The sequence below is a fragment of the Anomaloglossus baeobatrachus genome, chromosome 1, assembly GCF_048569485.1.
Source record: "Anomaloglossus baeobatrachus isolate aAnoBae1 chromosome 1, aAnoBae1.hap1, whole genome shotgun sequence".
In the NCBI taxonomy this organism is placed as follows: Eukaryota; Metazoa; Chordata; class Amphibia; order Anura; family Aromobatidae; genus Anomaloglossus; species Anomaloglossus baeobatrachus.
Genome location: NC_134353.1, coordinates 224,051,122 through 224,078,984, shown reverse-complemented (window position 1 = coordinate 224,078,984; position 27,863 = coordinate 224,051,122). Strand labels below are relative to the sequence as shown.

The 27,863-nt window shown below is 46.0% G+C and overlaps 1 protein-coding gene and 1 long non-coding RNA gene across 2 annotated transcripts in view; one reads left to right on the top strand and one right to left on the bottom strand.

Moving 5' to 3' along the window:
- LOC142310712 (uncharacterized) overlaps positions 1-27,863 on the bottom strand; it is a 60,188-nt gene that overhangs the window by 7,955 nt on the left and 24,370 nt on the right. The gene's annotated exons all lie outside the window — the stretch shown is intronic.
- Positions 12,848-27,863, top strand: part of ZNF330 (zinc finger protein 330) — a 45,726-nt gene continuing 30,710 nt past the window's right edge. Inside the window, exons 1-2 of the mRNA XM_075348318.1 lie at positions 12,848-12,955; positions 18,152-18,282. Of these exons, the coding sequence (XP_075204433.1) occupies positions 18,163-18,282 (120 nt within the window). The 5' untranslated portion in view covers positions 12,848-12,955; positions 18,152-18,162. The remainder of the gene's footprint in view (positions 12,956-18,151; positions 18,283-27,863) is intronic.

Sequence of the window (27,863 nt, the reverse complement as noted above, 5' to 3'; positions counted from 1 at the left end):
GTCGGCAGAAATAAAGAAAAAGTATAACTCTCAAAATGTGATGAAACTGGAAAAAAAAAGTGTGTGATAGTTGCCAAACATAAAAAAATATAAATTTGATATCGCTGCAATCAAATAATAAAGTTGGCTAATTACTTATATGGTGAATGGCAGAAAAAATAAATAAAACAAATTCTTGACCTGCTGTTGATTTGTTCATTCTGCCTCCCAAAGATCACAGTAAAGGCCACTTTACACACAGCAACATCGCTAGCGATGTCGCTGGTGAAAGCACCCGCCCCCAATGGTGGTGCGTCACGGGAAAATTGCTGCCCGTGGCGCACAACATCGCTAACACCCGTAACACATACTTACCTTCCTAGCGACGTCGCTGTAGCCGGCGAACCGCCTCTTTTCTAAGGGGGCGGTTCGTGCGGCGTCACAGCGGCCGCCCAATAGAAGCGGAGTGGCGGAGATGAGCGGCCGGAACATCCCGCCCACCTCTTTCCTTCCTCATTGCTGGTGGCCGCAGGTACGATGTTGTTCCTCGTTCCTGCGGTGTCACACATAGCGATGTGTGCTGCCTCAGGAACGACGAACAACCTACGTCCTGCAACAGCAACGATATTTGAGATTAGAACGATGTGTCAACGATCAATGATTAGGTGAGTAATTTTGATCGTTAACGGTCATTCGTGCGTTTCACACGCAACGACGTCGCTAACGAGGCCGGATGTGCGTCATGAATTCCGTGACCCCAACGTCATCTCGTTAGCGATGTCGTTGCGTGTAAAGCCCGCTTAAGGCTTGGCTCCCATTTATCCTGTGCTCTATGCTGATATTGGGGTTTGCAGGCAAAGCTCTGAAATACGTGATTCAGACAGAACCCCCAACTGAAAATTTACTGTAATCTGGACAATGAAGATGCTTTGGACTCTCTTTGGCCTATGATCCGGCTGTGCCCATCTTCAAAGTACAGTCGACAACCTCTTTTGTGCACATTTTAAAACCCGGACACCACCGAACAGAATTTACACATAGTCCAGAGTATCTCTACTGCCTCATTAGTAAATGGATCCATTGGAGATTTCATCTGAATCACGTATATTGTAGACTTAAGCGGGCTTTACACGCTGCGATCTTGCTAGCGAGATTGCAAGCGATCGTACCTGCCCCCGTCGTTTGTGCGACACGGGCAAATCGCTGCCTGTGCCGCACAAATTCGCTTAACCCCGTCACACGCACTTGCCTGCCCTGCGATGTCGCTCTGGCCGGCGAACCGCCTCCTTTCTAAGGGGGCGGTTCGTGGGCGTCACAGCGACGTCACACGGCAGGCATCCAATAGAAGCGGAGGGGCGTAGATGAGCGGGACGTAACATCCCGCCCACCTCCTTCCTTCCGCATTGCCGGTGGAGGCAGGTAAGGAGATGTTCCTCGTTCCTGCGGTGTCACACACAGCGATATGTGCTGCCGCAAGAACAAGGAACAACATCGCTAATAAGCAGAAAACGATTTTGTGTTTCAGGACGACCTCTCCGCGGCAAATGATTTTGACCGCTTTTGCAATCGTTTAAGGTCACTCATAAGTGTCACACACTGCGATATCGTTAATGTGCGTCACAAACATCGTGACCCCGACGATAATTCATTAACAATATCGTAACGTGTAAAGCCCGCTTTAGATGGAAACCCAGATGTAAGTGCTCAGTGCAGAGCACAGGATAAATGTGAACTATGAACCAAAATGTTCAGTACGCCCAAATGCCACCAATAAAAGCTTCTATTCATCCTACAAAAAACAAGTCCCCATTCAGGTTTTTAATCTGCTAACAGAAATATAAGGGGTTTCCACGTCACTGGTAGCACAAAGGCACTAGAAGCACGCTATGTCTCCTCGCTTGTCAAAAGAAATCCAGTGAACTCTGCACTCTCAATTCCAAATGCCTCCTCCCTTCTGAGACCCACAGTGTGCCTAAACTGCTGTTAGCATCCACATGTTTGGCATTTCTGTATTGAGGAAAGCCCGCTGACTTTATGGGGTGCAGGTCACCAGAAGGTGAAGCTTGGCACAATGTACTGACATTACAATGTAGTGTGCATTACAATGGCAGATTTCCTTTTTCACTCTGCAACATACAATGCCTGGAGATGGAGTGCCATGTGTCACCATTTAAGTGACCCTACCATATGAGACCTATATCTATGGGTGAGACCGTTCTATTTTTTTTTTGTTACCACTGTGATTATATTTATTCATTATCTCATCACTATCATAAATGGTTGCCAGTAAAGTCACTACTGTGACAGTGTAGGACAATATAACCCTTTCAGAGCTTGGCTGTGTTGGAAGGAATTCCGTGCTTAAGGCCCCCTTCACACGTCCGTTTCTCCGGTACGTGCTAGGTCCGTGCCCGTATGTACCGGAGACACGCGCACACGTATACCCATTAAAATCAATGGGTATATGTGCACGCACGTTTTCTGCCAGTGGCCCGTGCCTCCGTGTGGAGCAGACGTGTGCCGTGTGCTCCACACGGATGCATATCAGTGTTTCTCCGACAGCACGGTCCCGCACACGTACCACACACGTACCGCACGGATGTAGTGTGGATGCAGGTGCACGTGACTCGCGCTGGAGAAACACTCGTGGAATTGTAAAAAATAAAAAAACACACACTCACCTCCACGAGTCCTGCAGTCTCTGCCGCGGCTGTCACCTGCATTCATCCCCCAGTGAATTTGAACAACGCGTCTTCTTCACTGGGGGCCGGAAGCAGCGTCAGCGAGGTGTGGCCTGTGCCAGACGCTGTCATTCAGCACCACAGACAGCGACGGATGATGCAGGTAGGCGGGGCTTTCCGTTCTCCGTGTGTTATTACGTATAACACACGGTGAACAGGAATGTGCCACAAACACGGCACACGGGGAGCAAACCACCCCTTTAACACGTACGTGAAAAAACGGATCATTTTTTTCACGGACGTGTGAAGGGGCCTAAGGGAGTTTTTTTTATAATTAAGCTGAAATGCTAATTTGAGAGTACTGAGGTCTTTTGGTCCTAGGAGCACGGGATTGGAGTTTTGATTTCCATATTGTCTAATGATGATGAAAATATCAAAAGGTTTATTCAGACTTACATTTATGTTAATCAATAACTTGTTGGTATACCTAACATCTAATTCTGTTTATATGTAAATTCTTGAATGAATTCGTGCTGATATGCGCATATTATTTAACATAAGTCACTTCCCAACCTTATTGAAAGTGCTAGAACACCACTCTTAAACTATAAATAACCAAACGAATTGTGGTATGGTTCTTTAAATAAAATTTTTATTATTTATGCATTTAAAAATTGCCTCAGCAAAGAGTCCTCAAGGGGTTAACAGAATTGCATGCAAAATCGTTTACAGTAGTTGCGATCAATTAACACTATATGATACACACAGTATTGGGGTCAATTAAAGTTAAAGATCATTCATATGGAAATAGGGTATAGTACATTGGAGTAAATATCAATTCACATTATAATTTCCCATTTCCACTTAATGAAAGTAGTGTGGCCAAACTCACTACTACCTGTAATGACCACCTAGCTGTGTGTCATATCCATATTATTGTTATAGTATAAGAAAGCCCTGTATGCATAACTAGAAACCATCAATAGTCAATGATTAACACATTAACAGCCTACTATATGATCACAATCATAGTACAGTACTGACCAAATTGCAGCAAGTCCGGATACCCCACCAGTCCCTACGCGCGTTTCACCTCTTCTTCAGGGGACGTATATATATATATATATAGGCCAGAGAAGGAGGCTAGAGACAGGAGATGAGAGGCAGATGGGGAGGGCTGACCATCAATGTAGATGTTCAAATCCCCCATGATGACAGTGGGAATGTCAGAGGATAGAAAGTTTGGAAGCCAGGTGGCAAAGTGATCCAAAAACTGATGGGAACAGCCCAGAGGGCGATAGAGATCCGTCACTCACGAGGAGAAAGGTTAGAAGAATTTAATGGTGTTGACTTCAAAGGAAGGAAACATAAGTGAGGGTATTGGGCGAAAAAGCTGGAAAGCACATTGTGATGAAAGAAGCAGACCAACACCTCCACCTTGTTTGTTCTCCTGTCTGAGGGTAAGTGAGAAATGTAGCCCACCATACGAAAGAGCAGCAGCGGCGGTGGTGTCAGACTGCTGGATCCATGTTACAGTGTTAGCCACAAAGTCAAGGGAATTGGAAAGTATTTTGTTGCACGCTGTCCGTGAGTTCCAGAAAGCACAATTAAAAGAGAACAGAGAAGGCGAACAGTGAATGTTTATAAGATTGACAGGGTTTATATGTGCTGTAGGATGATTTATATATGCTAGTGGAATGAGGGCCAAGGTTGGGAGAGATGTCAACAGCGACTAGGAGAGGGAGGAAAAAGAGAGCAGGAGGGTCAATGATTAGTGTGAGCATTTTGTGCATTGTATGATGGGTCATGGATGGTTTGGAGTGATCTGTAGACCCTCAGTGTTGTACATGGGAGAGGTAAGAGGAGAGGGGCTGATGCGAAGAGAGTATACAAAATGTGTAAAAAGGGGCATAGGTGAAAGAAAGCAGCAGCTAAAACATATATGAATCAAAGATATGAAAAATAGATAGTGTACTACAACTAAACAAGAAGCATGTTTGTTTTAAGATCTTCAATAGCTTACCTGTCTCCTGCTCTGTCCACATGCCGTGTTTATCTGGAAGATGCACTTCGAAAACGCTCTCTAAACCAGATCTGAATATTTCAGAAGGGTCTGCCAGGATGTGGGACACAATTTGCCTTGTTAAATAGGTAAGGAATTAGCAAGAGACCACAGCAGGCATTGCTAAGCAAGCTACACTAACACCCATACTGGGCAGAAAAATACCATAAAACATCAAGTAAAAGAAAACTTTGATCATTTAGAAGGAAACACATGAGCAATTGGTAAATGGAAAACGTGAAATCAAGAGAGATATTCACACTTGAATTGAAGAAGCAACATACCTGTGAATGAGAAAGATGGATGGTCAGATCAAAGATGGCGGTGACATTGAAGAACATATGCCATAGAATTACATTTCCGGTATATTTCTGCTGTGCATGTATAATATGCACTTCAGATGCACAGAGAGACCACAAAAAAAAATCTGTTTCAAAAATGGTGCTGATGTAAAGTAGTCATGTGGGAAATATTATTTATTAACTATTTCATCTGATATAACTATCTAGTTTAAGGGCATAAACAATTCAAAGTTTGAAAATTGTGAAATTTAAAAATTTTTTGCCAAATTTTCGATATTTTCATAAAAAAACCCTTAAATGATACCGAGCAAAATTCACCACTAACTTGAATACAACGTGTCACAAAAATACAATCTCAGAATCACTGGGATATGTTGAAGCGTTCTAGAGTTATTACCTCATAAACTGACGCTGGTCAGATTTGAAAAATGAGGTTTGGTCATTAGCGCACAAAGTGGCTTGTTCCTTAAGGGGTTAAAGGCAGGGATAGGGCCTAGGATAAAGACATATATACCAGAATGGGGTATATATATATATATATATATATATATATATTCCAGGATCAGTGACATATTTATCAGGAAGTGGCCCAGGATGGAGTACATATATTGTATATCAGGATGGGCTCAGGATGGCAGACATATATACCAAGATGGAGGACATGTTTACCAGGAAGGGGCCCAAGATGTTGGACATTGCTACATAATGAAGGGGGAGGGGGCAAACACTTATGTCTCTATAGGATTTAGAATGCTATAAGGACCCATATATGTATCCAACATGTGTGTGGGGGGCAGGCCTAATTTTTTTTATCGAGGACCATCGGACTGTAGTTACGCGACTGTCTATACCTCTTTTAATGCATCCTATTGTGCCGCCCCCATGCCCAGCAGCCGGCGCTGCTCGGATCCGGGCCTTCTGTGGATGGTGGCTCGAGGGTCCCCGGACCCGGGGGTCTCGCGGACACGCCGAATAAAATGGGGGGACGTAGATATACGGGCTGGGCCGCAGTAAGTTTGTGACGCCACCCACGGTGTGTGGTGAGGTAGGACACCAACGCTACAGTTATGGGGCACCCGGGGAGGTTGTTGTGGCAGCTAGTTGTTAACCCCTCCATGGGTAGGGATGGTGGCCCCGGAGCCCGGTGTCTCAGTGCAGGGAATAGCAACAGCAGGGAGTGTCGGTGTACTCACTGTTAAGAAACCACACAAGTCTCTGGTAAACCAAGGTGATGGTGGCCGGTGCCACGGCCGGTTGCATTCGGGTCCCCCACCCGGCTGGTGGTCTCCATCCTTTTCCTGCACTGCTTTAAGTTAGGTAGACTTCCTAGCGTGAAACTCAGGATTCTGCTCCCAACTGGATGTGGCCTAAGGAGCCGTGCCCGCAGACGCTGGCCCGTGGGATCTATGGGCCCTGCGGTGACCTCTTATCCCTTTCAATGGGCTGTTGTCTTCTATGAGGGACTTTGGGTGGGATAGGACCTCTAGTCCTGGCCTCAATAGGTGAATTAACCAGTCCGCTTGTTTCCGGTTCTGGCTTCAGGGTCCAAGTACCCCCTCTTTGTGCTACGGCTTCCGGGTCGGTTCTCCATGTCGGTACCGGCAGGCTACAACCCTGTCCCGGTCCACCTCGGTTCCGCCAAGCTGTCTTCTTGTCTCCTGCTGACGGAGACCACCGTCTGCCTCCTAACCAGTGGCACCAGGGCTCCTACCCTGGTACCGTTCAACTTGGACTTCACTGCTGGAGCTACTCCTCTCCAAACTGAACTCTACCACAGATCTGAACTTGACTGAAATCCACTGTTTTCCCGCCTCGGGCTGTCTAGGCCCCTAGGTGGGCGTGTACCAAACGCCTGGTCACGCCCACTGGTGTGTCTGTCTGTCCCTAAGGGAGGGTGACTAGGGTTTCTGGTTGGCTGTGTGTTGCCTAATGAGGGAACGGTGTTGTGCAGGGGCCTATTTGTGACTACCTGGTTTTGCCAGGGCGTCACACTATTATTTTATTGGCCTTTGCAGCAGCTGCCTGACATTGTTCACTAAAGTTGATTTTGCTGTCTAACTGTATGCCCAAGTCTTTTTCAGGCAAAGTTTTACCCAGTGTTTTAGCATTTAGTAGATAATTATACATTTTATTTTCTTAGCCCAAGTGCAGGCCCTTACATTTATCTATATTAAGTTTCAATTGACATTTCTCAGCCCAAGCCTCCAGCTTACATAAATCCTTCTTCACCTCTCTTCCTGGTCTCAGTACATGTCAGCCTCCTGTGGTGATGCCTCTGATTCACTGTAGCAGTCAAATGGGATGAAACATCATCATGGGAAGCTGCAATGTACTGAGATCAGCATGGAAGCAGTCCTAAAAGCAGAGAAAGCAGAACAGTTGAGTTTCATATTTTTTTGTATTATTTTTAAATTTTCAGGATTTGTTTTATACTGGGTCTTGCAGATACAGCTGCAGAATTGTGGGTAATTTAAAGCAAAATTTGCAATAATTGGGCTTTATTGCAAATTCAAAACTCAATAAAGCCACAATTTATCCACAACATAGTGATATTTAAAAAAAAATAGCTCCATAGGTCAATTTCTTCATAGGAAATAGGACTTTTTTCTGTTTTCCGGTTACTTGAAATCCACTATAATTCCGGGACATGTGCGGTAGCAAAAGTAGGTAGGCCTGGGTTAATTCCTAGCACTGTAGGTCTTAATTAGATACACCTGGCTAGCTTTGACTAAGAACCAGGGTGTGTGTTCACCTGAAGTCTCTCTCTGCTGGAGATGTTGAGCAGAGTGTAGGTTTTGATGAAGCTGAAAAGAGAGAAGCCAGAAGGGAGACTGTAGCCATTTTGTATGAACGTACTGGGGACTAACTCAGCGGTGTCTGAGTAACCAACGAATGTGAGCACACTCAGCCTAAAGGAGGATCTGTAATCTGTTCGGATGAGCCCACACTGACATATATGTGCCTGCTGAATGAACTGTTTATTTGCTATTGTACCTTTGTACTGTTTTATTTTGAATCCATTGACGTTTTATGAAATCAATAAACCTGCATATGTTTTGAGAAAACTGCATTGTCTGTGTGAACACTGCCTAATGCCTAACGTGACAGTGTGAATCCCTACAATTGGTGTTTGAATGCGGACCAGAAGTCTTATAGAACACAGGTGATTACAGAAAGGGAACCTGTCAGGTGTAATATGCACCCAGGACCACGAGCAGTTCTGGGTGTATATTGCTAATCCCTGCCTAACCGTCCCTGTATACACTAGCATAGATAAAGGGATCTTTAGAAAAAGTATTTATAAAGATCTTTTATCCTATGCTAATGAGCGAGGGGACTAGCATCTTGGGCATTAGTTCCCCTGGCTAGTCGACCCCATTAGCATGTTAGTACGTCCCTGTGGTCGTGCTAACATGCTAATGAATACACAGAGTCACAGGATGATTCCACTCACCTCTCCGCCGCCATTGCATCCGACAGTGGATTTCTGCTCAGTGTGCATGTCCCCAGAGTTTGGATCATGCGCACTATGAAGCTTGGTGTACTTCAAACTGAAGTAGTGCACATGATCCAAACTCCGGGGTCGTTCGCACTGAGCTGAAATCCATCGTCGGCTAATAACTCCAGGATATCCTGGAGTAAGGCGTTATTAGCCAAAACATGTCGGATTTCTCTTGATGAGTCCCCCCCACTGTTATATGATCTACGGACTTTTTTAAAATTTTTCAATAAATGGTTTTTAACCTTCTGAAGAGCTGAAGATTATATTCTATTACGCTTACAGCCAATGAAACCCAACAGTCATTATCTCAGAAAATTACATTCTACATACATAGTCGCCAGTTTCTGTAACCCTACTCCGGCATGCACCGCACAAATGTCATTTCCTGGTAGACGGCTGCGCTGACTTTGGTATTGATAAACCACAGTGGACCTACATCAGCAGATGACATGGCTCCCCAAACCATCACTGATTGTGGAAACTTCACATTAGACATCAAGCAGCTTGGATTGTGGCGTCTTCCTCCAGACTCTGGGACCGCGATTTGCAAATGAAATGCAAAATTTACTTTCATCTGAAACAACATCTTGGACCACTGAGCAACAGGCCAGTGATTTTCTCCTTGACCCAGGTAAGACACCTCTCGTGTTGTTTATTGGTCATGAGTGACGACACAAGGAATGCGACAGTTGTAGCCCATGTCCTGGATATGTCTGTGTGTGGTGGCTCTTGAAGCACTGACTGCAGCAGCAGTCCACTCCTTGTGAATCTCCCCCAAATTTTTAAATGGCCTTTTCTTAACAATCCTATCAAGGCTGCAGATATCCTGGTTGCTTGTGCACATTTTTCTAAGAACTTTTTCCTTCCACTCAATTTTCCATTAATATGCTTGGATACAGCACTCAGTGAACAGCAAGCTTGTTTACCAATGCCCTTTTGTGGCTTACCCTCCTTGTGGAGTGTGTCAATGACTGCCTTCTGGACATCTGTCAAGTCAGCTGTCTTCCCCATGATTGTATAGCCTACTGAATCAGACTAAGGCCCGTTTCACACGTCAGTGATTCTGGTAAGTTTGTGCTTTTTTTTAAACGTACCAGAATCACTGACATACGCAGACCCATTATAATCAATGGGTCTGCTCACACATCAGTAATTTTTCACTGAACGTGTCTCCGTGCGGCGTACACCTGTGTCCGTGATTGCCGCACGGAGACATGTCCATTTTTTTCTGGCATCACTGATGTCCCACGGACCACCCAGTGGTGTGGTCCGTGAAACACGTGCCAGAAAAAAACGTGCTTCTAAAATAAAAAGCATTTTAACTCACCCGGCTCCAGCGACGCTCTGTGCAGCCTGTTCTCCCTGCTGCTTCTGAGCCGGCTCATTACTGTCGCGCATATTCATGATGCACGACACAGTCGACCCGGAAGCAGCTGCTGCGGGGGTCAGCGCCGGCCGGATGCTGCACCGCGGGAGCGATCAGCACTATGGAGAGCGCACACAGGTGAGTTGATTTCTAAGTGCAATCACGGGCCACGGAGAACAGAGCCCAGATTGCACTTAGACAACCCACGTGTGCCGTGAATCACGGCACACGGAGGGACATGGGTGTGTTTTACACGTCAGTGTTTTTCACTGACGTGTGAAACGGGCCTAAGAGACCATTTTAAATGCTTAGGAAGCCTTTGCAGGTGTTTTGTGGTAATTATTCTAATTTTCTGAGATAATTACTTTTGGGTTTTCATTGGCTGTAAGCCATAATCATCAACATTAACCGAAATAAACACTTGAAATAGATCACTTTGTGTGTAATGACTCTATATAATATATGCATTTCCCTTTTTGTACTGAATTACTGAAATAAATTAACTATTTGAGGATATTCTAATTTATTGAGATGCACTTGTATCTATAATCCCTCCCTAAAAGTCCTTGCATGTAGTAGCATACTTAAACAGATCATTAGAAAAAGTATTTCCAAAGATCGTTTATGAGATGCTAATGAGGGCTGTGACTAGCCGGCCCACTAAGCATGATATCATGACCCTGTGGGGGTGATAACATGCTTTATAACAACTAACGTTATCGGCAGTGTGATACAACGGCTTTGTACTCCTGAGCATTGAGCTTCTTTGACGCCTAGTGTATGCATCCTGGCTTCAAAGAGGCTCACTGCCCATGATCTGAAGCCGTCCGCACTTCTGGTAATGCAGGTATATGTGTCCCGGCTTTAGAGAGGGGGAGTGTGCATGATCAGAAGTGCGAACAACGTCCGATCATGGGCAGTGAGCCTCTTTGAAGCCGGGACGCATACACTAGGCGTCAAAGAGGCTCAATGCCGAGGAGTGCAAAGCCGCGCATGCCACATAATATTTTTTATGGCTTTCTATTATTCTTTTATTAGTCTGATCGCTTCTTTAATGTATTGCAATGCAACAGCATTGCCATACATTATGCCTGTCAGTTCTGCACTGACGGAAGTCTCTCAGGCCATGCCCTTGGGATGGTCTAACAGGCTTGCCGTAAATGGCCAACCCAGAAGTCATCATGACGACCTTGGGTTGCCATGGCAATGATTGGCCCCCCGTGATCACTTAGCGGGAGTCTTAATCGGCTGGGAGAGGGAGCGCTCTCCCTCTCCCTCTCCCAGAGCCCTAAATGCTGCGATTGCTATTGAACACGGCATTTAGGGGGCGAACCTGCCAGGGCCGATGTGGGTATCGGCCCTAGCTGTGCAAGCCAGAGCACAGCTGTAACTTCCACAGGGTTGGGATTGTGTGGGCACAACTCCTGTGCTTGCATGATCCCCATGACATAAATTTACAGATTTTTGCTATAACCCTTTACTGACCATTATGTCAACTTACATGAAATATTGTGAAGGGGTTAATGTGAACCTGACAGCTGATACACCATGGATTGGGCAGCATGGAAACAATAACTGTATGAGCTCAGCCAGGTTATATGTCTGACTCTGAAACACTCATGTGTTTCAAGGAAAAACAAACTTTTAGGGCATAAGCGCAGTATCTTGCAGAAATGAACGCTTGTGTTTTTCCTGCGTTTTGACCGCGTTTAACATGCTTTTTCATTGCTTAAAGTCAGATGCGTTTTCAATACAAATACACAACTACCGTAAATGAAGTTTAAACATTCAAAAACAATGAAAAAAAAGGAAAAAAAGATAACAAAAATCATGTTTTAAATCATAAACAAAATAGCTAATTTTATTAAAAAGATTAATGTGATCTAATATTTATTTATAAAATAACGTTAAATTATTGATTTTCTGTTATTTTCTAGTCGGACTAGATGTGTGTGAAAAGGGACACATCATGACCTCACTATATTGTCAAAAACGCATGCATTTATTTTGTCATAAAAGCATGTAAAACGCTGGGATTTTGATTTAGGTTGCGTTTTGATAATTCTCATTGACTTCAATGTTAGCAAAACGCAGCCAAAATGGCAAAAACAGTTGACATGCTGCTTCTTCAAACGCAGAGATTTTGACAAATGTTCTGCAACTAAAACGCAGCGTTTTTAACAGCATTGTGCGCACAAGAAATCACAATTCCCATAGACTTTGCTTGGAAATCAAAACGCATGCATTTTTGCATTAAAACGCTGCAGTTGAAAACGCTGCGGAAACGCATGAAAAAACGCAACATGCGCACATGGCCTTAGGACCGCAGGGGATTGAGCTGCACAGGCGGATTCCACCTCCTCACCCCGGAGTGACAGGTGTCTCCCAATACACACATGCACTGAGGGATCTGCCAATCCAGGGCAGCGGGCGAGGAGAAGCCGCCAGGACCCGCCTGTCTGACTAGTCTCCTGTACGGCTCAATCCCCGGCGGCTTTTACTTTTCTCTGAAATGCTGCAGCTTTGCAGAGTCACACATACCAGGCTGTGATCATACAGACATTGTCTGATGCATGCTGCATGCGGATAGGGCAGCAAGTATCAGCTGTCAGGATCCCTTAAAAAAAAAATCCTAACCATAAGGAAACCCTGGTAATAAAACAATAGTGACAGCGATGCAGTGTTCTGCCAGAGGACAAGAGGGGACTTATTTATCAGGCCAACACCGCTCTACCACCAAGGCTTTGGCTATCACTAACAGCAGGGAAAATGGCATGACTGAGTCTCCAGAAACATGGCTGCCACTTGTGACACTGTAAAATCTGTTGTTCCTGCTCTGTTTTTTATTCTTCGACTCAGCTTTGGGAGGACACGCCAACATTCTAGCCAATCACAATCCTTTTCTTAAATGTGTAGTAATAGAATGATAAGAAAGCCGCTCAGCCATTGGTGGACTGTACACCTACAGGTTATGGAGGGAGGTGACCTACTCGCCGCACAGCTGGCACTCAGCGCCGCACAGTCTCTTCTCCCGTAGCGTCCGGTGTGTGTTAGGGCCGTAAGGTACGTGATGGAGGCCACACGCCGCCTGCGCTCCCCCATTATGTCCGGTCACATCACTAATACCCATTGCCTTCTGGTGTGGTGACTGCAGTGTGGGGCGGACGCCCTGCTCAGTGCTCATAGGGAGCGGGCGCATCTGGGGCTGCTGCAACTTTTCCTAAACTTCACAGAAATGTGCTGACCGCACAGTGAGAACTGGAGGCTGAAAGTCTTCAGCATTCCGTCTGTAAGAGAATGCTGCCAGTGCATGGAGAGAAAATACATTGCATTTATTACACAGGTCACCAAGTACTAAGGCATAGTGCCCAAGTCATACTGCCCTACAGTGCCCGAGTAATCCTGCCCTACAGTACCCAAGTAATACTGCCATACAATGCTTATGTAATACTGCCACAGTACCCAAGTAATACTCCCATACAATGCCTATGTAATACTGCCATACAATGCCTATGTAATACTGTCCACATTACCCAAGGAATACTGCTATACAGTGCCTATGTAATTCTGTCCACAGTACCCAAGTAGTACTGTCATACAATGCCTATGTAATACTGTCCACAGTACCCGAGGAATACTGCTATACAATGCCTATGTAATACTGCCCACAGTACCCGAAGCAATACTCCCGTACAATGTCTTTTTAATCCTGCCCTGCAGTGCCTAAGTAATACTGCTATGCAATGCCTATGTAATCCTGTTCACAGTACCCAAATAATACTGCCATACAAACTAATCTAATACTAACCAAGTAATACTGCCATACAATGCCTATGTAATATTGCCATACAAAACCTATGTAGTACTGCCCATAGTACCCAAGTAATACTTCCATTTGATGCCAATGTAATACTGCCCCGCAGTACCCAAGTGATACTCCCATACAATGCCTGTATATTACTGCCCTACAGTACCCCAGTAATACTGCCATACACTGATGCTAAAACCCTAGTTGAAGATCCTAAACAGGACATATGTTAAACGCATTACAAAACATTGGAGCAGAGCGGAGTAAAATATAGTTTTTATTTATCATCCCCTTTGTGTGGAGATATTAGCTTGTTAGACATCAGTTCCACTTGCGTTTTACACGGACAAGTGCAATTCGTTAAAACATTGGATTGCACCTGCACAAGTGTCGTGTTGAGCAGCGAGTGTCGGCTCACATGCACCCTTAAAAGTCTATGGGTATGTATGTATATGTGAAACATCACACTGCACTAGGATGTCATCCGAGTGCAGGGCGATATACGCACAAACAGGCAGCGGAGGAGAAGGAGAAAGTGATCCCTCCCTCTTCTCTGTACCTCTGATCCGATCACACAATCACATCACAGTCGCATGAGCCACAGCAGAGGGTCATTAGCATATCGCATCTGATGCTCTCACATTGGAAGCTATGCGCAAGTGCAGCTGAGGCCTAAAATTTAGGAAATCATTTATGATAAACCCAACTAAGTGTTTCTATAGGGTCATCACTGGGGTGTGTAGTTCTTTCTCTGCATGAGATTGACCAATCATAAGCAGGAGACATCAGAGAGGGATAAAAAAAAAGAAAAAAAGTCCGTAGAACAAGCTATCATTTCACATGTAATGATAAACAGCCCTGATCTCTGCATCTACTGTGTAATATAGAGCCAAGCTGAGTGTGATTACACATGGAAGGGCCTCTGTCAGCACAGAATGACTGCTCAAACCGAGGGCATCAGTGCATCATGGCGTGATCAGTCCTTGTAAAGCCCCTTCCACCTGATTGTTTTCCTTCTACAGTATTTGTATCCTCCTTTGGCTCAATGAAGCCAGTGTTGTCAATCAAAGAAGAGGGGAGGGGGAGATAGAGGGATGGTGGGAAGGGGCATATACATGATTACCCCATCATGATGCACTGAGCGCCTGTACTTGGTTTGAACAGTCATCTTGTGGTGACACAGTCCCTTTAAGAAAGATTGTGGTGCTGGATTCTTCCTCTGGTTTATATTTCTCACCCATGATGGTTTTAGTGAAGTGAAACTACTGCTACAAATACTATTGTGCTGTCACCGTGTTTGCTTCAGGCCGGTTATGGCCATCGCTATATCCAATATCTCAATAATATAAATAGCGGTGCCACTTACAAATATTAGAGATCAGAATTCCCTTAGACTAACAGATGTAACATCCTAAAGGCCGCTTTACATGCTGCGATATCGGTCCCGATATCGCTAGCGTGGGTACCTGACCCCGTCGGTTGTGCGACATAGGCAAATCGCTGCCCGTGGCGCTCAACATCGCCCAGACCCGTCACACTACTTACCTGCCCTGCGACGTCGCTGTGACCGGCGAACCGCCTCCTTTCTAAGGGGGCGGTTCGTTCAGCGTCACAGCAATGTCACAGCAGCGTCACTCAACCTCCGCCCAATAGAAGCGGAGGGGCGGAGATGAGCGGGACGTAACATCCCTCCCGCCTCCTTCCTTCCGCATTGCGGGCGGGACGCAGGTAAGGTGAGCTTCCTCGTGCCTGCGCCGTCACACGTAACCCGATGTGTGCTGCTGCAGGAACGAGGAACAACTTCGTTACTGCTGCAGCAACGATAATAGAGAATGGACCCCCATGTCACCGATGAGCGATTTTTGCACGTTTTTGCAACGATGCAAAAGCGCTCATAGGTGTTACACGCCACGGCATCGCTAAAGCGACCGGATGTGCGTCACCAATTCCGTGACACCAACGAGATCGCTTGAGCAATGTCGCAGCGTGTAAAGCGGCCTTTAGAAAAGAAAGTGAACACTCAAAAAGATTAACAAAACCATGCTTGGTCTCTGTTGAATAATACATACAATATTATTATTATTATTATTATTATTATTATTATTATTATTATATTATTCAACAGAGACCAAGCATGGTTTTGTTAACCTTTTTGAGTGTTCACTTTCTTTTCTGAGCATGTTACATCTGTTAGTCTAAGGGAATTATGATCCATAGTGTTATGATCATAGAGCAGACCATATAGGCTCATACAGATGTCCTTGAATCTATGTCTGAACACTGCTGCTAGTCATCCGGCCTGCACTTTACAGGCAGATATGAGGCTGTAATGTTGGGAGATCTGCGTATGGCCTCTTCATTGTGGTCCATGCACAGTTTGCACAGCTGTCAATCATTGGGCAGGGATATGTAGAGCTCAGCATTCAGAGAACTGCTAGATCTGCACCTTTATCAAAATGACAGGAAGCAGCTCAGTAAGTGATGCATCACTGAAATCAGGGTCTCTGTCTCTAAATCCTGCTGCCCTCAGATGGGTGATCAAATCCTGGCGACAGATTCTTTTTAAAGAAAACATAGAACTGTCCTAATGATTTTATTCTGTTATAACACAAATTTAGAGGATACAGTTTTAACCCCCAAATTCTGCCCTCAGCAGAACCAGTGGGTGTCTCAGGTTGAAATGGTTGTTTCTAACCTTTATTGCTGCTTAAAAGCGTTTTCCCAGAAACACAGTTGATTTTAATCAATAGATCTTGGAATAATAATAATGTGCACAACAATTGAATGTGTTTTTAAAAAATGTTCCTGTGCTGAGATAATAAGAAAATGTGTCCCTGCTATGTACTGTGTAATGGCCGTGTCTGACTATACAGGGACATGTTCTGATCATACCACATCTCCTGGGCCGGGGAGGATGTAAAAAAGTATACAGACATTACAGTATAAGATTAATTATTCTTACTTTGAGTTAAAACATTTTTCAAAAGCAGACAGGGAAATGTTTTACCTCCCAAAATCAGCTGTGATCCTGTGCTGTAATGTCTGTATACTCTTATGCTTCCTCCCCGGCCCAGGAGATGTGGTATGATCAGACCATGTCCCTGTACAGTCAGACATGGCCGTTACACAGTACATAGGAAACATATAAGATTATCTCAGCACAGGAACATTTTATATAACATATCTAATTGTGAAACTAAGGGGTACTTTGCACGTTGCGACATCGCTACTGCGATATCGTCGGGGTCAAATCGTAAGTGACGCACATCCGGCGCCGGTAATGACGTCGCAACGTGTAAAGCCTAGGAGAGAAGATGAACGAGCGTGAAACAGTCAAAAATCGCTGATCTGTGTCACGTTCATTTTCATAATGTCGATGCGTCCGCAGGTATGATGTTGTTTGTCGTTCCTTCAGCTCCACACATCGCTGTGTGTGAAGCCGCAGGAGCGACACATCTCCTTACCTGCGTCCACCGGCAATGCGGAAGGAAGGAGGTGGGCGGGATGTTTACATCCCGCTCATCTCTGCCCCTGCGCTGCTATTGGCCGGCCGATTAGTGACGTCGCGGTGACGCCGAACGCACCGCCTCCTTGAAGGAGGGATTCTTCGGCAGTCACAGCGACGTCACCGACCAGGTAAGTGCATGTGAAGCTGCCGTAGCGATAATGTTGGCTACGGCAGCTATCACAAGATATCGCATGTGCGACTGGGGCGGGGACTATTGTGCTGGACATCGCTATCATCGGCTAGCGATGTCGCAGCGTGCAAAGTACCCCTTATTGTTATTCCAAGATCTTTTGATTAAAATGAACTTTGTTCGTGGAAGAAGCCCTTTAAGGAAAATAACAAAATAACTCCTTGTGACAGGAGCTAATGGATGTTATCACCTAAAACCAGCGATCTTTGCAATGAGCGAGCACAAGCTCTATAATACACAGAGCAGCACAGGATATAGATAGAATTGCATCATCTGATAGGATTGAGGGGTCCTATTCTGAGTAATCACCCATTAGGGTGCTGTTGGTATACTATCTACAAGACTCTCCTTTTCAGAGATTTCTCTAATTTAAAATTATTTTCTTGTACATTGATGTATAGAGGGGTATTCCAGTAGGGACAAGTTATCAGTTCTGCACAGGATGGGTGATATCTAGTGAGACCCCCAAAGACCTCCAGAATGGGGCGATTGTTTCCCCGTTTTCAGTGGAGCAGTGCCATTTTTTATGGGATTGCTGTGGATCGAGGGCTGTACACGGCACTCTCCAGCGGTCTCATGGAGAATGAGCAGAGGCGGTGCACGTCTTTGACCGCCGCGCTATTCATCCAGGTTGGTGGTTAGGAGTGTCTACTAGAATACTCTTTTCAGCAGTCAATATGTCGCTGTAATACCGTATATTCTTATCCTCATTGTGCCATGTTTTATAACCATTGCGTCTGTTCTTGTTAACAGCAACAGAAAAAATGCCCAAGAAAAAGACTGGTGCCCGTAAGAAGGCGGAGAGTCGCAAAGAAAGGGAGAAACAGCAAAAAGCTGCTAGAGGGACTGTGGACTTAGCCAAACACCCTTGTAACTCTTCAATGGTAATGCGACCTGTCTCATGAGAAACTTCTCTTCCTTCTGCTTATAACAGTAACTACTTTATCAATGGAAACCTATCAGTGCTATCCACATACCTAAACCAGTATGGCCGTACAGAGCTAATTATACCCCTGGATACATGGCCCGTCGTCTGGACACTCCTGTAGCAGGTGCCTGTCATGGCTTTCCACGCTCGCTCAGCTATGATATACGGGATGTTAATCAAAGCTGAATGACTGGAGCAGCAGTGACGAGACCACGTATAGTCCCCACGCAACACCCCTCCGTGGACTGGAAAGAGCAACATGTCAGTTTTCTCACCAATACCAATCCTTATAATCCCCAAATCACTACGTGGTCTTACAATGATATATTTATGCCATATCCTTTCATAACTGATGTATATTCCCCCAGCCATGCCCCTCAAGGCCGTATTTACCCTTCAGTTGCCACCATTCTGCAGTTCTGCTGCTCCTGGTCGATTGGGCACAGTTGCGGTTTTTGGGCTGGCCTCCAGTATAGCTCTGCGGTGCCTCCACCGCTGACATAAAGTATATTCTATGCTTCCATACACTATGGTCCATTCTCTCTCTGAAAACAGCTGTCATTTTCATCATTGCTACGAGAGGCAATTACAGCATTGTGTCATCAAATAACTACTAATCCAGATCTGTAGGGACTCGTATAGGCTATGTACACCTTTTGCAGTTTTTTTCTTTATTGTTAACGGGGTTATCCGGCTTCTTTGACATTTTTTTTTTTATTTCCCTATTGGGCTACATTGGGGCAGGTAAGTAGATAGAGACCACTTACCTGCCCTGCTGTCAGCCCCTCTCCCCCAGCTCAGAGCGGTCATGTGACCACTCCTGCCGCGATTTTGCTGCTTCCGGTCATTTCATGTCTACATGGGCAGGGCCATGTTGACATGCAAATGTGGAACAGCATGTCACCTCCCTGCTGGGTGTCTACAGTGCGAGGAGTCACCGCCCCCTTCCCTGCACCCTCCCACACATTCCCCCGCACCTCCAGTAACCTCCCCCTGCACTGCTGTGGGGTCCGTGACCTGGGGGCGGGGCCTGGCGGCAGCTGCCGTGGTGTCAGCTCCAGCACCAGGCCCCCTGCCCAGGATTGCACATCCAAATGTACCGGCATCACAGATCACCGATGCCGGTACATTTGAAAGTGCTGATGAGAAGCAGCGCAGCGCTGCTTCTCATCACTGTCCCTCCCGCTGTCTGTGCTCTCTGCAGCACAGTGGTGACGTCACTACTGTGCTGAAGAGAGCACAGACAGCGCACGAACGTGCAGGAGCGGCGGGGACCGAGGACAGGTGAGTATGTACTAACTACATGTGTTCCCGATGGGGATGGGGGGGTTGCAGAGCCATATGTGTGCGTGTGCAGAGCCATATGTGTGCGTGTGCAGAGCCATGTGTGTGCGTGTACGGTGCAGAGCCATGTGTGTACGGTGCAGAGCCATGTGTGTGCGTGTGCAGAGCCATGTGTGTGCGTGTGCAGAGCCATGTGTGTGCGTGTGCAGAGCCATGTGTGTGCGTGTGCAGAGCCATGTGTGTGCGTGTGCAGAGCCATGTGTGTGCGTGTGCAGAGCCATGTGTGTGCGTGTGCAGAGCCATGTGTGTACGGTGCAGAGCCATGTGTGTGCGTGTGCAGAGCCATGTGTGTACGGTGCAGAGCCATATGTGTGCGGGTGCGGTACAGAGCCATATGTGTGCGGTGCAGAGCCATATGTGTGCAGGTGCGGTGCAGAGCCATTTGTGTGCGTGTGCAGAGCCATATGTGTGCGTGTGCGGTACAGAGCCATATGTGTGCGGTACAGAGCCATATGTGTGCGGTACAGAGCCATATGTGTGCGGTGCAGAGCCATATGTGTGCGGTGCAGAGCAATATGTGTGCGGGTGCGGTACAGAGCCATATGTGTGCGGTGCAGAGCCATATGTGTGCAGGTGCGGTGCAGAGCCATTTGTGTGCGTGTGCAGAGCCATATGTGTGCGTGTGCGGTACAGAGCCATATGTGTGCGTGTGCGGTACAGAGCCATTTGTGTGCGGTACAGAGCCATATGTGTGCATTTGCGGTATAGAGCCATATGTGTGCGTGTGCGGTACAGAGCCATATGTGTGCGTGTGCGGTGCAGAGCCCGATGTGGGGCTGTTATTTGCAATGCTGTAGTGATACCAGGTCAGGTGCTGGGGCAGAATATACTGACAGGGAATGTGTGTGCAGGGAGCGGGCAGAGGGCGAGGCTGGACACTGGGGTGGGGCTGGACACTGGGGTGGGTGGTGACAGCTCTGACTGAGGTTCTGCACAGGAAGTGGTCATGTTTGCTGGATCTGAATGTAAACAAGAAGCTGCAGAGAATAAAGGGATAATTCAAGAGGAACAAAAGTTAGAAAACAGAAAATAACAATGTAGGTGTGATTAATATGACAATACAGCACAGATAAACTCAAAAATTTTTGTTAAGCTAATGTCGGACAACTCCTTTAAGCAAGTTTCTAAACTGTCTTCATTAACCCCTTTACGACCGCCGATACGCCTTTTAACGGCGGGAAATAAGGGTACTTTTTCCGATCCGCCGCTTTTTAACGGCGGTCGGAAAAAAGGGTCTAGCGCCCCCCAGAGTCAGAAAATTTCCGGGGTCTCAGCTGCCGGGGGTAGCTGAGACCCTGGAGATCATGATTCGGGCCGGTTTTTCCGGTCCCCGCTCACCTGATGACCGGTATACACCGTATACCGATCATCAAGTTATAGTAAATGACCGCGCCGGTAAAAAATGATTTATCTCCCATCTGGCATGATCAAACATGCCAGATGGGAGATAAATTTTTCCCCGGTTCCCTCCGGTCCCCCGGTGTCCCCAAAGTGCCCCCCCCCGACCCCCAACCCCCTCCCGAAAATCCAAGATGGCCGCGCGCACCGGCGATCACAGCAGCGCGCCGGCCGCATTTACAGTGTTCCTATGGTTTCTGTCGTATGTGCCATAACACATACGACAGAAACCTGCTCCCCAGGCCCTGCCGGGATCCCCCCTACCCCCCCCCTGGTGTTCCCCGGTGTCCCCCGGTGTCATACATACCTGTCGCAGCTCTGATCCCCCGCGGCCCCCTCCTCCGGCTCCTTCTCTGCAGACGCCGGTCACATGTGCCGAGCAGATGACAGCTTCCTGTGTTCAGAGAGCTGTGCTGGCTGCTCGCACTCTGCAGCTGTGACCCAGGGAGGGTGGGTGCAGATTCTTTGCACCCACTCTCCTCAAATGGAGGGTCTGCCCTCCTAGAAAATGGGGGATACGTTCCCTGAACGTGTCCCCCATATTCTAGAAGGTCCAGAGTCGACGTGGGACGTCCAAATGGATTATTGTGGATTTTTTTTTTCTTTTCAATAAATTGGTCAATCAGGGAATGTTTGGGGGAGTGTTTTTTCAAATAAATTTTTTTTTGTTGTCAATTTTTTTTTATTACTGTCAATTAGTTATGTCGGGTATCTGATAGACGCCGTGACATAACTAATTGCTGGGCTTGATGCCAGGTGACATTACACACCTGGTATCAACCCCATTCATTACCCCGTTAGCCAACGCACCAGGGCGCGGGATGAGCTGGGGCGAAGCGCCAGAATTGGCGCATCTAATGGATGCGCCACTTCTGGGGCGGCTGCGGCCTGCTATTTTTAGGCTGGGAAGAGTCCAATAACCTTGGCTCTTCCCATCCTGAGAATACCAGACCCCAGCTGTCAGCTTCACCTTGGCTGGTGATCTAATTTGGGGGGACCCCACGTTTGTTTTTTTTTTTAATTATTTATTTATAAATAATTAAAAAAAAAAAACAGCTTGGGGAGCCCTCCAAATTGATCACCAGACAAGATGAAGCTGTCAGCTGTGGTTTGCAGGCTACAGCTGTCTGCTTTACCCTAGCTGGCTATCAAAAATAGGGGGGACTCCACGTCATTTATTTTAATTCTTTTTTTTTTTTTTTTTGGGCTAAATACAAGGCTAGGCATCCTTTAGTGTCACTTGAAAGGCACTAAAGGGCGCCAGCTTAGAATATGCAGGGGGGTGGGACGTTATATATGTTTGACATCTATCCATTCATCCATTGTAGCATTTTACGCTGTGTGCCCACAATCAGGGTTTGCAACGTTTTGGGCGCAGAGTGTTTTCCCTGCGTCCATAACGCTGCGTTGTGCAGTAGAAGCACAGTGGCAGGATTTTTAGAAATCCCGTGCCCACTGTGTTTCTTTTCTCCGCAGCATAAATCGACCTGTGGCGCAGCTTCCTGAGCCTCAGGATGTCAATTTATGCTGCGGAGATGAGTGTTCTTTGCAGGTAGAATAGAACTAAAGTCCACAGCAGCCTGAACCCAAATCGTGGGCATGGGCTGCTGCGTTCTCCCGTGGACAACACTCACATTTCTGCAGGAGGCTGACACTGGGTACTAGACGCCGTGTCGCTGGATCATGGCCACATAGCCTAAAGGCTACTTTACACGCTGCGATATCGGTCCCGATATCGCTAGCATGGGTACCCGCCCCCATCTGTTGTGCGACACGGGCAATCGCTGCCCGTGCCGCACAACATCGCGCAGATGCGTCACACATACTTACCTGCCCGGCGACGTCGCTGTGACCGGCAAACCGCCTCCTTTCTAAGGGGGCGGTCCGTGTGGCGTCACAGTGACGTCACTGAGCGGCCGCCCAATAGAAGCGGAGGGGCGGAGATGAGTGGCCGGAACATCCCGCCCACCTCCTTCCTTCCTCATAGCGGCCGGGAGGCAGGTAAGGGGAGCTTCCTCGTTCCTGCGGCGTCACACATAGCGATGTGTGCTGCCGCAGGAGCGACGAACTACATCGTTACTGCTGCAGTAACGATAATCGAGAATGGACCCCCATGTCACCGATGAGCGATTTTGCACGTTTTTGCAACGATGCAAAATCGCTCATCGGTGTCACACGCAGCAACATCGCTAATGCGGCCGGATGTGCGTCACCAATTCCGTGACCCTAACGACTCCGCATTAGCGATGTCGCAGCGTGTAAAGCCCCCTTAACAGTGAGAAATTTTTTGCTACAGCAACAGTTTTGTGAAGTACCTGTGGATTCAAAATGTTTACTATACTCCTGAATAAAATCCTTGAGGGGTCCAGTTTCCAAAATGAGGTCACTTGTGGGGGGTTTCTGATGTATAGGTGCCCAAGGGGCCCTGCTAATGTGACATGGTGCGCGCAATTTACTTCAACTTTTCCAAAATTCAAATGGTGCTCCTTCCATTCCAAGCCCTCCCATTTATCCAAACAAAGGTTTTTGGCCACATGTGTGGTATCCCTGCGCTCACAAGAAATTAGATAACAACCTGTGGGGTACACGTTTTGTTGTTGCCTCTTGAAAAAGTGAAAAATGTGTCGCTAAATCAACATTTTTGTGAAAAAAATGAAAATTTCAATATGGCAACCTAAGCTTATCAAATTCTGTGAAGTATTCGTGGATTCAAAATGCTCAATATACACCTAGATTAAAGCCTTGAGGGGTCTTATTTCCAGAATGGGGTCACTTGTGGGGGACCTCCACTGCTTAGGCACCTCAGGGGTTCTCCTAATGCAACATGGCGTCCGCTATTGATTCCAGCCAATTTTGCAGTCAAATTGCACTCCTTCTCTTCTGAGCCCTGTAGTGTGCCCAAACAGTTGATTTCCACCACATATAAGATATCAACAAACTCAGGAGAAATTGCGCAATAAATTTCATGGTGATTTTTTTCCTGTTACCCTTGTGAAAAAAAAAGCTACCTGGTTGAAGTAACAATTTTCTGGTAAAATTTTATTTTTTTATTTTCATGGCTCAACGTTATAAACTTCTGTAAAGCACCTGGAGGTTCAGGGTACTCACCAAACATCAAGATAAATTCCTTGAGGGGCCTAGTTTCCAATATGGGGTCACTTGTGGTGTTTTTTTGCTGTTTACGTACCTTAGGGGTCCTCCAAATGCGACATGGTGCCCGCAATCTTTTTCAGCCAAATTTCCTTTCCAAAATTCAAATATTGCTCCTTCCGTTCCAAGCCCTCCCATTTCTCCAAACAAAGGTTTCAGACCACATGTGAGGTATCACCGCGCTCATAAAAACGTGGGTAACAAACATTGGGGTCACATTTTTGGAATTACCTCTTGAAAAAGTGAAAAAATTGATGCTAAAGCAACATTTTTGAGAAAAAAATGAAAATTTTCAATGTGACAACGTAACGTTATCAAAATCTGTGAAGTACCTGTGGATCCAAAATTCTCACTATACCCCTAGATAGAAGCCTTAAGGGGTCTAGTTTCCAAAATGGTGTCACTTGTAAGGGGTTTCTGCTGTTTAGGTACCTTGGTGGACATGTAAATGCAACATGGTGCCCGCAATCTATTTCAGCCAAATTTGCTTTCCAAAATTCAAATATTGCTCCTTCTGTTCCGAGCCCTCCCATTTGTCCAAACAAAGGTTTCTGACCACATGTGGGGTATTGGCGCGTTCATAAGAAAGTGGGTAACAAGTTTTGGGGTTCATTTTGTTGTGTTATTTCTTCTAAAAGTGAATAAATTTGGGGTAGAGCAACATTTTAGGTAAAATTTTATTTTTTGCTTTTTTTCATTCCACTTTGCTTTAGTTCCTGTGAAGCACCTGAAGGGTTAATAAACTTCTTGGATGTGGTTTTGAGTACTTTGAGGCGTGCTGTTTTGAGAATGGTGTCACTTTTAGGTATTTTCTGTCACTTAGGCCTCTCAAAGTCACTTCAAATGTGATGTGGTCCCTAAAAAAATGGTTTTGTGAATTTTGTTGAAAAAATGGGAAATTGCTGATGAACTTTGACCCCTTCTAACTTCCTAACCCCAAAACATTTTGTTTCAGAAATTGCGCTAATGTAAAGTAGACATGTGGGAAATGTTATTTATTAACTGTTTTGTGTGACATAACTCTCTGGGTTAAGGGCATAAAAATTAAAAGTTTGAAAATTGCAAAATTTTCAAAATTTTCATCAAATTTCCGATTTTTTCACAAATAAAAGCAAAAAATATCGTTCTAAATTTATAACTATCATGAAGTACAATATGTCACGAAAAAACAATGTCAGAATCACCAGGATCCGTTGAAGCGTTCCAGAGTTATGACCTCATAAAGTGACACTGGTCAGAATTGCAAAAAATGGCCTGGTCATCAAGTACAAAACTGGCTTCGTCCTTAAGGGGTTAAAAATACTCTACTATTTTCCTGCTGTACCTGTCAGCCCCTGATGAAGCAGAGTGCTTTGTAGAAATGTTATAGACTCTGAGATCTGCTGCTTCCCCCTCCCTTGTCTCAGTAATAAAGAAGGGGTGATACAGTGTGGGGAGATAGGAGAGGGGATCTCAGAGGGCACAGGAAACAGTCTGTACACTGCGGGAAAGAATATGGAGAGGAAATATGGGCAGTATTAGTGCTGTGCTGCTACACAAAAGCAAGTGAAGTCAGCAGCTCTCCTGGTTACAGACAGATCTCACATCCAGCCTGTATCACTGGGAAGGACACTCTCACAAGAAAAAACTCTAAAACTTGGATTAGGTTGCAAACTGCATACAACAGGGTCTGAAATTGAATAAAATAATTAAAACTGCTAACTGAAACTCAGAGCAATTGTATTAGCAGTATTGACTAAGATATGTAAAAATCATATTTTCCATGTCAGTCATGTCCATAGCTCTCAACGCTGGCAGGTAACTAGCCAGGTCTTTCACCGGGAAGGAAAAACCACGGGAAGGGCAGTCTCCAGTCAAGGAAAACACCTATAACCAAACATGGTATCCATCCACACATACCCCGAAACAGCTGTCTGTGGATGGATACCATGTTTTGCACAGGTGATTTCCTTGACTGGAGACTGCCCTTCCCGTGGTTGTTCCTTCCCGGTGAAAGACCTGGCTAGTTTCCTGCCAGCGTTGAGAAACATGTGATGGTGTCTCCGCGGCTTCCTTGTTTTGCATATTTCTCAGGGGGCATTGCTCTAGAATCACTGCATTGAGAAACACGTGATGGTGCTCCGCGGTGCTGGATGTTGATCTCCCTAAGGTCAACCATCCTTACCTATAATGTCCATAGCTCTGACATGTGCATGAGGCCTAAGGGGTGATGTGCAAAGTAGCAGGTTATCCATATTATAGGCAGTAACTTGCTGATTGGTGGTAGTCCATCCACTGGGACCCCACCCATCGTGGGAGAATAATGGTGCCCTGTCGTAACAGAGAGATAACATTTACGTTCCTCCCCTTCATTTATTGTCCAGATGACTGCAGTCTCATTGACTATAAATGAAGCGGAGTGATGTCTTTTTCAGCAGGGTGTTTCGCAGCCTAGTTCACTGGATTGGTGGGGTCTGACCACTGGGGGCAAGATTAGCAAGTTGTCCTGTGATATTTGGATGTCTGATGACTTATAATGTTAGAGGGGTTATTTGGCGCTTTACTTATTTTTGTCATATTCGGCTTACCAGCACCTGGTTGCTTACTACATGTCTATTCTACCCAGCAATGATCTTTACCAACTCAGAGTGGTCACGGACCGCTGCTGACGATGATTCTCCTGCTTCCGGTGTCATCATGTCAACAAAGCAGCTTCTTCTCTTATTCTCTGCTCTGTCCAGGATGCTACACTGCCAATGTCATGCTGATTGACCGTCGGCTCCGTGCGGCCTAACTGCGGCGAGTCGGTTGTCCATCGGCATGACGTCAGCAGTGACACCCCATTGGAAGAGCACATCGGAAGAGAAACAGCTTTTCTGTTGCTATTAGGTCAAATGAAGCAGGAGAGTCACCACTTGACCAGGAACAGACAATTTGCGGGCAAAACAGGCAAGGTCACAACTACCTGCCCATAAGTCCTTAGCCCCATATGATAAATTAACCAAACTCCTGGACAACCCCTTTAAGGATAACTGTTTAAAGGGATATTGAAAATATGAAAAATAATAACCCATAGTTATTTGAAGGGTTTAAGAGAACCTTTCTTTTGCAGTGGAAGAATCCTTTCAGTTCCCTTATTATTGACCAGCTTAAAAAATCAACTTTCTTGGTACCATGTCTAAGCTAGCACACTGGAGGAACTGGCACTGTGACCTGGTCATTACGTTCTCCAGTGTTCCCTAACTCCAGGGCCAGCAGATCACAGATCATGTTGGATTCCCTCTGTATTGCCCAGGTGATCAGTGGGCTTTGAGGACTGGAGTTGGGGAGCACTGATCTATGTGTTGTATCCCTGCCTTAAAGGGAACCTGTCAGCAGATTTGGGGCCTATAAGCATCAGTGGGCTCTTATATACTGCATTCTAACATGCTGTATTTAAGAGCCCAGGCCGCTGTGTAGAATGTAAAAATCATTTTATAATACTCACCTGCGGTGGGGTTGGGTCATATGGGTGTCTTTGTTCTCTGGTGCCTCCTCTTTCGGCCATCTTTGTCGTCCTCCTTCTGAAGCCGGGGTGCATGACGCGTCCTACGTCATACACACTCGCCGGCACTGAGGTCCTGCATAGGCGCACTTTGATCTGCCCTGAGAGCGGGCAGATCAAAG